Consider the following 12,716-nt stretch of genomic DNA (forward strand, 5'->3'; position numbering starts at 1 on the left):
TTGGATATGTACAATGTGAAAAATGATCTCAAGGTATTATCAGGACTAGAAGATTAATGGTGATCGATAACAAATAGGAAAGTTGAGGGCCGAGGACAGACATGAAAAAGAAGACAAGAAAGCAGTATATGAATTACAGAGCTTGAACTGAGGACAGAAGTCCAGGTATAAACATCCAAGAGCTTGCTAGAGAAGTAATGAGTCAGCAATGAAGATTTAAATAGAATTAGTTATCTGTACAGAGGTGACCATTGAAAGAATAAAGATAGATGAGCTATTCTGGATGTTTACGGGAAGAGCAGAGGACCAAAGTCTGGCTAGGCCTTAAAAAAATCAGCACAGATAGGTAGGAGGAGGAAGACATGAATCAGCAAGATACCTGAAAAGGGAAAGTTGCCTCAACTAAGAGTTCGCATGTCACAACTAAAGATCCCGCATGCAGCACCAAAGATCCCGTGTGCCGCAACTAAGACCCAGTGCAGCCGAATAAATAAATAAATATTTTTTAAAAAAAGAGTCAGTGGGTGTAGAATATAGCTTATGAAGTAAGTGGAAAAGAGAAGACAGGTTTTAAAGATCTAAATTGGAAGTAAATAATAAAGAAAAGGGGCAGTAAAACCAAGAAGAGAATCAGAATAGCTAGAGGTGATCATGTCTCTGCAAATGAACAAGGTTCCGCAGCCATGTTTCTAAAAGTAAACTACACACCTTTTTTTTTTTTTAATATTTAGTTATTTATTTGGCTGTGTCAGGTCTTAGTTGTGGCATGCGGGATCACTCTTGCCATGTGCGGGATCTTTTAGATGTGGCCTTCGGGATTTTTAGTTGTGGCATGCGAACTCTTAGTTGCGGCATGTGGGATCTAGTTCCCTGACCAGGGATTGAACGCGGGCCCCCTGCATTGGCAGCACGGAGTCTTAGGCACTGGACCGCCAGGGAAGTCCCTACACCTTTTTCCCTTTACTTTCAGTCTAGTATGATCTGCTCCCACAAGTATACTGAATCTGCCTTCACAAAAGTAACCTTCATTGTGAAATCCGATGAATACCTTACTTTTCAGTACTTATCTTACTTTGAGTTTTCTTTTTCCATTGGATACTCTTTTTTGAGCCTTTGTGACACTACGATTTCCTGTTGTCTTCCTGTTTTTCAGGATACTCCTCAGTCACAGAGAGCTTCCCTTCTTCCTGTTCCTGAAAAGTTCCTGCTTCTTAGTATTCCAGCCCTTTTTTAATCTCATCTATCCAATCTCTCTTGGTCTACAGAGATTCTCTACAGCCAACTTTCCAATTACACTTTCCACCTAATTTATCTATGTCCCTAATACACTTATATTAATATAAAACTCCCTTGCATTGCTACTGTCTTAATAAGAGTATAGGCTTCTTGGGACTTCCCTGGTGGCACAGTGATTGAGAATCCTCCTGCCAATGCAGGGACACGGGTTCAAACCCTGGTCCGGGAAGATCCCACATGCCGCAGAGCAACTAAGCCCGTGAGCCACAACTACTGAAGCCTGCGAGCCTAGTGCCTGTGCTCCGCAACAAGAGAAGCCACCACAATGAGAAGCCCCCGCACTGCAACAAAGAGTAGCCCCGACTCGCTGCAACTAGAGAAAGCCTGCATGCAGCAACAAAGACCCAAGGCAGCCAAAAAAAAAAGAAAAGAGTATAGGCTTCTTGAGGCAATACTTTTGTTTTTCCTTCAGTGAAACTCCCAATGCCTAGCATACTGACTGGCACAAAGTAGGCCTTCAAGATTTAGTGCAAGAGAAGTTGTACCTACACACACACACACACACACACACACAATAAATGGCTCAAATTTCAGAAAACTCATACAGGCAATTCATGAGGAAATATGGATGAAAACTATAGTGTTTCTTTCTAGCTTTCTTTTTCCTTTCTTTTAAAATCCACAGAAATTGAGTAGGTTCAAACTAATTTGGTCAATTTGGCACGAAGTTATTTATAATATGCTTAAAGTGCAGGCACACTGGAAAAACTGTATTAAATTAATATTTATATTTTGCAAGGGATCCTGTGTTTTAATAATCTATTAGAAAAAATAAGACAACTAACCAATGCTAAAAATCAGTATTGGATAAATGTAATTTAACTTAATTTAAGTTGATGAACAAACTTACGATATTGTCTGTGCTATTGCTCCAGCAACACCACCACAAAGTAAGTTTATGTGAGTTTTCAAAACTAAGACATTAGGATTGTCTGATGAAGGTCTGCCAAGAAGGGTAGGAGCATGGGAAAGCCCAACACTCTTTAAGGTACCAAAAGTAAAAAATGAAACACCTGAAAAACAAAATATAAATTCACCACAATGCTTAACAGAGATGTGAGCTGTGAGAAGACACCATTCTTACATAATAACCAATTAACTCAATTGGTTATTATCAACCAATTAACTCAAGGGACTAACTATGCATTTCCTGATTTCCAATGTTTGGCTTAATTAATGTTTACAAATAACCTAAAGGTAACAAAATTACCACCTATAAAAAATTATACATTGGTTTTTCACACACTAACATAATGTTCAGTTCACTGAATAAAGGTAGTAGTTGAGTATAATGCCACCTTATACATGAATAGAATTGAACAGTTTTCCAAGGTTTTACATAAGTAAAAGTTAAATTAATGATTAGTAACCTTACGTAAACATGACATATTTACAATAACAATGATGGTGATAATGTAAGGTAGAGGCAAGAAATTCAAAAGTGATAAAGCATTGTTATTTCAATTCAATGTCTAATGTTGTCTTCCAGGAAGAGTTATGACAACGAGAGACTCACCAGACGCATGGAATCTAATGAATACTGAATTAAGTTATTGATAATGTGCAGTTGGTGCTGGCTGAATATTTACACAATTTTATAATAAAAGGATTAAAGTCATACATTAAAAAAATTAGCAGAACTCAAGTATACTTATCAACTAAATATTATTCAAGATATCTTGATATCTACTGAATTTTAAAAACATACTGTAAAAGATACTTGATTCTTAAGAACAAATAAGCACTAACAAAAATTCAGTCTAGGATAACACCTCAATATATGCATTTATTCTTGGTATAAAATTCTTACGATCTTATAGTATTTTATAATGATGCTATACAACTTTAGAATATTCATATACTTTTTTTTAAAGAAGTGGTTTTTATTTTTTAATTTTATTTATGTATTTTTGGTTGCATTGGGTTTTCGTTGCTGCACATGGGCCTTCTCTAGATGCAGCGAGTGGGGGCTACTCTTTGTTGCAGTGCACAGGCTTCTCATTGCAGTGGCTTCTCCTGTTGCAGAGCATGGGCTCTAGGCACGCGGGCCCCAGCAGTTGTGGCACATGGGCTAAGTAGTTGCGGCTCGCGGGCTCTAGAGCACAGGCTCAGTAGTTGTGGTGCACAGGCTTAGCTGCTCCGCGGCGTGTGAGATCCTCCCAGAGCAGGGCTCAAACCCATGTCCCTTGCATTCGCAGGCAGATTCCCAACCATTGCACCACCAGGGAAGTTCCCATACACTTTTATATATGGGAAATCTATTCTATAGACTTAAATACAGAAATTTTAACCACAGGAAAAGCTCACAACAAGGAAATTCATAGCAAATTAAACACAAGTAGAAAAAAATAGAAATACCTTAATTATGCAGAATGGTATTCACTGAAATATGACACAATTAATAAAAATGTGAATACTATTCAGAAATATGAAAAACATTTGGGAAATGGGAAAAAATTAAGAAACAAAATTATATACAAGCTATAACTATGTAAAAAATGTATTTCAAAAACAAAACTGAAAACAAAAAAAATTAGAAAGAGAAAAAAATATAGTAAAAAAACTAAAGAGTTCTGATTCCAGCATAATGGCAGTCTAGGTATTCTGAGGGACTTTGTCATTGCAGAGCAACGATATCCACTGCTAGGCTTACAAAAAGGAAGAGAAGGTTTCCAAGAATCCCTAGCAGCACCACCTTCCAAAAATATAATATGGGGCCCACTTGGGAAATGTGGCCCATGAGAGAGTTGGAGTGACTCTACATTTTGATGGCAATAGCAGCCAAGCCATTGAGACAGATCCTGCCACTGGGCTACAGAAGATGGAATCATTGGGTCAGAAACTCAGAGGTTAAGATCAAGTAATGGACTCATAATTAAAGACCGCTCAAAAGAAGCCACAAGAAATAAAACAAACAACAAACTAACTAACTAAATAAAGACCATCAAGCATAGGAGGAAGCAAATAAACTTATATATTTATAAAATATTGGGGGGGGCTAAGGATTCAGAAAAATAAGCAAACAAGATAAGAAAGGAATAAAAAGAAACGTATAAAGAAAAACAGGGCTTCCCTGGTGGTGCAGTGGTTAAGAATCCGCCTGCCAATGCAGGGGACACAGGTTCGAGCCCTGATCCTGGAAAATCTCACATGCTGCGGAGCAGCTAAGCCAGTGCGCCACAACTACTGAGCCTACACTCTTGAGCCCATGAACCACAACTACTGAGCGTGCGTGCCACAACTACTGAAGCCCGTGCACCTAGAGCCCGAGCTCCGCAACAACAGAAGCCACCACAATGAGAAACCCGCACACCGCAAGGAAGAGCAGCCCCCACTTGCCGCAATTAGAGAAAACCTGTGTGCAGCAACGAATGCCCAATGCAGCCAAAAATAAATAAATAAAACAAATAAATTTATTAAAAAGAATAAAAAAAGAAAAACAAGTGGAAATCAATAGCAAGGTAAAGAAACAAGTCCAAATATATCAATAACCACAATAACCATTAAGTATACTGTCAATTAAAAGATTTTACTGACCAGATTAAAGAAATACCCAGCTATATATATATATAATGATTACAAAATAAATATCTAAAACAAAAACATGACAAAGTAGAAAATGAAAGGATGAAAAAAGATATCCCAGGCAAATATTAACTTGGATCTGGGCAAAAAAAATTATGAATGGGGGGAATTTGAACAATGACAATATACTAGATGATATTAAGAAAGTTTCATAATGGTAAGACAAATACCATAAGATATCACTTATATGTGGAATCTAAAATATGACACAAATGAACCTATCTATGAAACAGAAACAGAATCATGAACATAGAGAACAGACTGGTGGTTGCCAAGGAAGAGGGGGCTGGGGGAGAGATGGAATGGGAGGTTGGGGTGAGCAGATGTAAGCTTTTATATATAGAATGGATAAACAACAAGGTCCTACTGTCTAGCACAGAGAACTGTATTCAATATCCTATGATAAACCACAATGGAAAAGAATATATATATTAAAAAAAAGAATGTTGGGTTTCCCTAGTGGCGCAGTGGTTAAGGGTCCGCTTGCCAATGCAGGGGACACAGGTTCGGGCTCTGGTCTGGGAAGATCCCACATGCTGCGGAGCAACTAAGCCCATACGCCACAACTACTGAGCCTGCGCTCTAGAGCCCGCGAGCCTCAACTACTGAAGCCCACGTGCCACAACTACTGAAGCCTGCGCGCCTAGATCCCGTGCTCTGTAACAAGAGAAGCCATCGCAATGAGAAGCCCACACACTGCAACGAAGAGTAGCCCCTGCTCACTGCAACTAGAGAAAGCCCGCACGTAGCAATGAAGACCCAACACAGCCAAAAATAAATAAATAAAATAAATAAATTTATAAAATCAGTAACGAGCCAAAATGCCAAGTATCATCACTTTTATTGACTACTGCACTGTAGGTCCTTAGCTGCTACAGTAAGATAAGATAAACATAAATAGACAAAGAAATAAAGATTTGAACAGAAGTAAGAAAAATGATGTTATTTGCACAGGATGTGATGGTCCACACAGAAAATCCAAAGCATTTACAAGTAGCATGGTAGCTGGCTATCATATCAACAAGTAGAATAATGGCTAGCTATAAAATCATATAAAAATTAAATCAAGCAATAAACTGAAAATGTAATTTTCTAAAAGACACAACAAAACTTATAAGATGTCTATGAATATATCTAACAAAAACGTCCAAGATCTGTATGCTATTTCATTCAGAATTCCAGCAAGGATTTTTGTGCAACATCAAAAAATGATTCTAAAATGCACATGGGGGCTTCCCTGGTGGCGCAGTGGTTGAGAGTCCGCCTGCCGATGCAGGGGACACGGGTTCGTGCCCCGGTCCGGGAAGATCCCACATGCCGCGGAGCGGCTGGGCCCATGAGCCATGGCCGCTGAGCCTGCGCGTCCGGAGCCTGTGCTCCACAACGGAAGACGCCGCAACAGTGAGAGGCCCGTGTACCGCCAAAAAAAAAAAAAAAAAAGAAAGAAAAACGACTTGCTATAAAACTGCATTCTATTATTGTTTTAAGAAGTAGCACTACAGATCACTGGGGAAAGGAGAAATTAATCAGTGACTATCCTTAGGGAGGAAAAAAAGTAATTCTGGACAGATTAGGGGCTTAAATATAACATGCTAAAGTTTAAAATTATTCCTACAAGAAAATGAAAAACGAAGATTTTGCCAAATTTAAAACATACCTGCATATGGAGCCATTCCTAATATAGTAGGCATCAAGCCTCTGTAAAATCCAAGGAAACCACCTTCCTTTTGAGTGAAGAAAAATTAGAAGTGAAATTACACTGGGCTTATTATGATAAATGCAAAAGAACAAAAGCATACATTATATAGGAAAAATTATTCTGGACCCACACTGAAACACATGTGTTTTCACAATTATGATTAGTATCAGTAATTATAAGTAAAACAATAACTATTCAAAACAATGACATTCAAAACATTTGCCTAAATATAAAAGGACATGTTATAGACAAGAAAAGTAAAAATGAAATACCTTTGCATAAATTGTTTTGAATGCATGAATAATTCCCGTATAAGTATGTTCCCCTTTCACCTGGAATGCTAGGCGTACTCTAACCATATCAAGAGGGTAAGTACAGATAACTGCTGTCATACCTGAAAAGAAAGCAGAAACTTAAATGTATAAGAATCATATATTATGTGTGTGTGTATATATATATATATATACCTTTCCTATCATTAGTAATGCTCTCAAATTATATAGTAACGACGAAAACCCAATGAAATCAAAGTAATATTACTGACAGAATTATATCATAATATTATCAGCTGAAAAACTTGTAAGTAAAAGGGTCAGTTTGTAAAATCTTTTCAAGTTCTTCCCACTGTGAAGTTATAATGTTAGCACCAAAACAGTACAGTATTAGTAGATCATGTTAGTATTTTTAAAATTCTATTACTTGTCTATTCACAGGTAAGACATCAGAAAAGAAAAACTGACTATCTCCAAAGCACTAGGCAGGATATTTGACTTTTTCCTTATTTTCTCTAATCCTAAAATGGAGAGATGCTTAACCTACCTAAGGAATTCTTTTAAAAATAAAATAAAGGCATTTTTTAAAAAAAATTAAAAGCATGATCACTATTTTCTTTTTAAAATTTAGGTAAGGGTAATTCCCTGGTGGTCCAGTGGTTAGGACTCCATGCTCTCACTGTCAAGGGCCTGGGTTCAATCCCTGGTCAGGGAACAAAGATCCTGCCAGCAGAGCAGCTAGGCCAAAATAAAAAACAAAACATACAGGAATTCAATAAATAAATAAATAAATAAAATTTACATAAATTTGTTACTGACTAAACATAATAAAAATATAAATGTCCAAGGTCATAGAAACAATTTATTTTAGGAATAAAATCTCCTGATAAATTTAGTATTAAGTTCTAGATTTTCATCAATATATGATTTCAAATTCCATAAAATATCCAGATGAATTTTTTTAATATGTATTTATTTATTTGCTTATTTGTTTACTTATTTATTTATTTATGGCTGCGTTGGGTATTCCTTGCTGCGCGGGGCTTTCTCCAGTTGCGGTGAGTGGGGGCTACTCTTCGTGGCGGTGTGTGGGCTTCTCATTGCGCTGGCTTTTTTTTTTTTTTTTGCGGTATGTGGGCCTCTCACTGTTGTGGCCTCTCCCGTTGCGGAGCACAGGCTCTGGACGTGCAGGCTCAGCGGCCATGGTTCATGGGCCTAGCCGCTCCACAGCATGTGGGATCTTCCCAGACCGGGGCATGAACCCGTGTACCCTGCATCGGCAGGCGGATTCTCAACCACTGCGCCACTAGGGAAGTCCCCCAGCTGAATTTTTATTTGCATCTTTTTTACTGAGGTATAGTTATGTATCAGTTATTTTTAAAATTAAAAATAATCTTCTATTTTTGTAAAGTACCAAAGAAATATATGCTCAAGGTAAAAAAATTAGAAAATAATTTTTAAATATACATATTCATCCTCCAGAAATAACCACCTAAAAATATAATATTACAAACCTTTTATACAGGGGCATTTACACACATCTAAACACATACACACATTTAAAACATGACAATGGGTTTCGCTGGTGGCGCAGTGGTTAAGAATCCACCTGTCAACGCAGGGGACATGGGTTTGAGCCCTGGTCCGGTAAGATCCCACATGCTGCAGAGCAACTAAGCCCGTGCGCGACAACTACTGAGCCTGCGCTCTTGAGCCCGTGAACCGCAACTGCTGAGCCTGTGTGCCACAACTACTGAAGTCCACATGCCTAGAGTCCATGCTCTGCCAACAACAGAAGCCACCACAAAGAGAAGCCTGCACACCACAATGAAGAGTAGCACCCGCTCACTGCAACCAGAGAAAAGCCCGCGTGCAGCAACGAAGACCCAACGCAGCCAAAAATAAAATAAATTTATTTTAAAAAAATACATGATAATGGTGTAATTCTATTTTGTAGTAATTTTTCCTACTTTACATTATATTGTGAACATCTTTCCACATGAGAAAAACATTACCTGGATGTACTATAATTTATTTAAACAATCCTCTTAGACATTTAGGTTGTCTCCATTATTTGCTACATGATATTGTAATAGTAAACAGTGCTTTGATGAATGTCCTTATAACTAAATACTTCATTATGGATAAATTCCTAAAATAAAATTATTAGGACAATGCATAAGGCTTTTAACAGAAACTGCCTTCCAGAATGATTGTGCTGATTTATAATGTCATCTGTTAGAATATAAGTCCTATTTCTCTAACTCATCAGAAGTATTAGATAATTATTAGACAAGCAGAATATTCAATTATTAGATAATTTTTCCAACATTGGATGGGCAAAAAAACACTCTGTTATTTTGGTTTGTTTCTCATATGACATTCTTTTTCTTTTTTGGGGGGGGCGCGGGCAGTTTTGTAACTTTCTTTGACAATCAGTGGTCAGTTCCCTTCCACATCACCTGTGTAGATTTCTGAGAGTGGTGACAGATTTTTGAAAGTGGTTACCTCCTTGGTACATAGGTAACCAACATATAGAGCTTGTTTCGTGAATCTTCATCATCATTATGTTTTCTGGACAACTGCACACAGATGTGGTAGGGGATATTCCTCATATCTTTGGCCCAGACAGCTTTGTTAAGCATAGTGTCAATGAGCACATCGGGAGTTCCCATCTCCTTGCTGGCCAATTTCTGGATCTCTTTGAGTACCTGAGGGGCACACACTTGAAGTCCACTCCAGGGATGTGCTTGTGAATGTTAGTGGTGTACTCCCTGGTCACGACCTGGTTGGTGAGCAGATCGACGCTTCGTCTCACCACCCTTCTTTGCAGGAACCATCCTGCCAGGCCCAGGTTGGAAAGGAAGAGCTTGAGGTATTGTCAAGACTTTCTTTTTCTCTGTAGGCTTTTAACATGATAATTTCATCTTTTTATTAGTCTTACCAAATGAAAATATAATTTTTTTGCCACAACTTTGGCCTACAATAGCATACTAGGCATAAAAGTGGCAATTTAAGTGATTTCTGTATTCTTAACCTAATTTAACTTTTTAGTTTTAATTTTTTTGACATTTTATTATTATTACTATCATTATTATTATTATTATTTTGGCTGTACCACATGGCTTGTGGGATCTTAGTTCCCTCTCCAGGGATCGAACCTGTGCCCCCTGCAGTGGAAGCACAGAGTCCTAACCACTGGACTGCCAGGGAAGTCCCAGTGTTAAATTTTTAGTATTTGTTTAATATTATTTAAATAGACCTGAGATACCTTACCCCACTTACTTAGCAAATGCTGCTGTAACTTGCATCCATTTTTATTAGCCCAAACTTAAATCTATACTAATTTTCAGAGCTTCTGCCACTCTCCCAAAAATGTAAATCAGTTCGCCACTCCTTATACATGGATTAGAAAACAATGTTCTTTATGTTATTATCTAGGTATCTCTCATGGCATCTCTACCTGGGTGATTATAACATTATCTCTGAGCTAAAAATCTACACAGCTAATATACTGTTAATACTTTAATGCAAACAAATGCAACCCTTCATTCTCTTTTCCCCGCTTAGTTCTCTCTTGAGAATGACCTCAATTACTTTAGACAATGAGCCGAAAGTCAGTTTGAATATGTTTAATTTTAAAAGCAAGGAATACTTTGTATCAAGATTAGCCTAATGGTACTCCGAACAGGTTAGACTCATAGAAGAAAGGCTGATTTATGATTCACTTATCTGTGATTTAGCTGTAAGTGATATTTTAAACCTTCCTTTTTTTAGTTTGCACATAACAATAAAGACTGTCTACTAATGTGCCAAGCACACCATACCAGGCACTTTACAAATACCACCTCTAATCCTCAAATACCAAGTACCACCAACAATCCTACAAGGTAGAAAATTGAGGCTCAAAGTAGTTAAGTGAGTTGTAATTCACAGTTTCTGTATCACAGAGTAGAATTTGAGACTAAATTTTCTGACTCATAGCACAACATATATTGCCTTCCCTGTAATTTTCTTTTCTCAAACATTTACTTAGTACTTTTAAATTTTTAGTTCAGAAATTCCATCAGTTCAGTGATTAGAAATGTCAGTCCCTCATTTCAGCCAATTTGATTTTGAGCTGTACATCTGAGCCATTTGTTTTCAAGCTATTCATTTTCAAACTTGTTTTTTATTTAACTTGTTTTTTATCTATTGGTATTCAAACCAGCCATGTCTGGCAGCCAAGGCAGTGACTCTTCTAAATGGCCTCTTTGAAGCTGAATCTAAACTAATACAGTACAAATGTGATGTTCCTAAGACAAGGTTTGGCAATAATATCACATTTAAGTCACAGCAAATACCTTATTATCCAGATATTTATAAAACTACATATTTCGCAGCTTGGTTTAATTTTTTGCAGCTTGTGCTAAATATTTTGCAAGGGAAAATTTTACAAAATAAAATGAGGAGAAATTATCTATAAACTAGTTCCATGTTTATTGAAAATGGTTCATATTAAGGAATTTAACAAATATAGAAAAGAATCAAAAGGCTGACCATTTTAAGGCTTGATCATCCTGACACAATTTGAACATCAGATTTTGCTAGGATTTGCCCAGATCATCACTATTCATTTTATTTTTTTATGCTTCTGTACATTTTTACAAATCCCATATTTTTTTTCTACTCCCTCTCTGGATCACTTTCGTCTTGCCTCTCCTATTTGTTCTCCCGACTCCATTTATTTCTTCTTTCCTTCTCACATGCTCCAAGCCTTCTCATTGTCTTCTTACTGGTTTCAAGTGGCTTAACATGAAATAACTGAATTAACAAGGTGATCAAAATGGTAAATTGGTAGAAAATGGAAATGGAAAATGGAAATTTCTGGACATCCAGAAATTTCTAAAGGTAAAGGAGGCATTAGTTTAAAAGCTGTAAGACCATGAGTCAGGCTGAGGAACTGGCATAACCTAATTGTACATCAGAGAATGGTAAAAATAATGCCAGTGATTACTATAATGCTAAACTGATGATCTAGTTTTACAATTTTTCGGCCAGTTTACTTCACTATGTTTTTATATGGTATATTTCTTTTGAATTTGAGCAATCAAATCTTCCTAAAGAAAAACAAAACCTTTTAACCAGGATGTTTAAAACTTCCAAAGTTTGGGCTTCCCTGGTGGCACAGTGGTTGAGAGCCCGCCTGCCGATGCAGGAGACGCGAGTTCGTGCCCCGGTCTGGGAGGATCCCACATGCCGCGGAGCGGCTGGGCCCATGAGCCATGGCTGCTGGGCCTGCACGTCCAGAGCCTGTGCTCCGCAACGGGAGAGGCCACAACAGTGAGAGGCCCGCGTACCGCAAAAAAACAAACAAACAAAAAAAAACAGCTTACAAAGTTTTTTGTTGTTGCTGTTGTTCACTATTTCTAAAAACAACTCAGTGATTTAAATGTAATTTTAAAATTTAGAATTTAGCAAGAAGATTTTTAATAATTTTGTACTCCGATAAATCTTGAAAACTCCTTAAGATTTCAAATGTTTTTTTTAAAAAAGAAGATTTTAAATGTTTATTTATCCTTGGAATAAGTGGGAGGTGAGAACTATTCTTCTGATAGTCATATTTTACCCTTCACTCTAAGTATAAAATTATGAAGCCCTCTACAGGCTGGATTTAGACTTTCAAAAGCCGTAAAAGTCTAAAAGCCCTAAATACAGAAAAGATTATGACATCTTATACTGTTCAAACGAAAAACAATAATGCACTGTAAAGTAAGTTTGAGGATATCCAACTAAGTTCTTTTTTTTAAACATTCATTTATTTATTTATTTGGCTGCGCTGGGTCTTAGTTGCAGCACGCGGGATCTTTTAGTTGCGGCATGTG

At 37.3% G+C, this 12,716-nt stretch overlaps 1 protein-coding gene across 6 annotated transcripts in view; it reads right to left on the reverse strand.

Annotated features, from left to right (window-relative positions):
• Positions 1-12,716, reverse strand: part of SLC25A16 (solute carrier family 25 member 16) — a 35,525-nt gene that overhangs the window by 8,014 nt on the left and 14,795 nt on the right. For all 6 annotated transcript variants that reach the window (XM_022590729.3, XM_022590730.3, XM_089897573.1 and 3 more), the window contains 3 exons: positions 6,853-6,974; positions 6,539-6,605; positions 2,147-2,309 (listed from right to left, as the gene is read on the reverse strand). In XM_022590729.3, coding sequence (XP_022446437.1) covers positions 2,147-2,309; positions 6,539-6,605; positions 6,853-6,974 — 352 coding nt within the window. The remainder of the gene's footprint in view (positions 1-2,146; positions 2,310-6,538; positions 6,606-6,852; positions 6,975-12,716) is intronic.

The sequence above is a fragment of the Delphinapterus leucas genome, chromosome 16 (genome assembly GCF_059928025.1).
Source record: "Delphinapterus leucas isolate spDelLeu-1000000601 "Yukka" chromosome 16, BTC_Dleu_Yukka2, whole genome shotgun sequence".
Taxonomy (NCBI): Eukaryota; Metazoa; Chordata; class Mammalia; order Artiodactyla; family Monodontidae; genus Delphinapterus; species Delphinapterus leucas.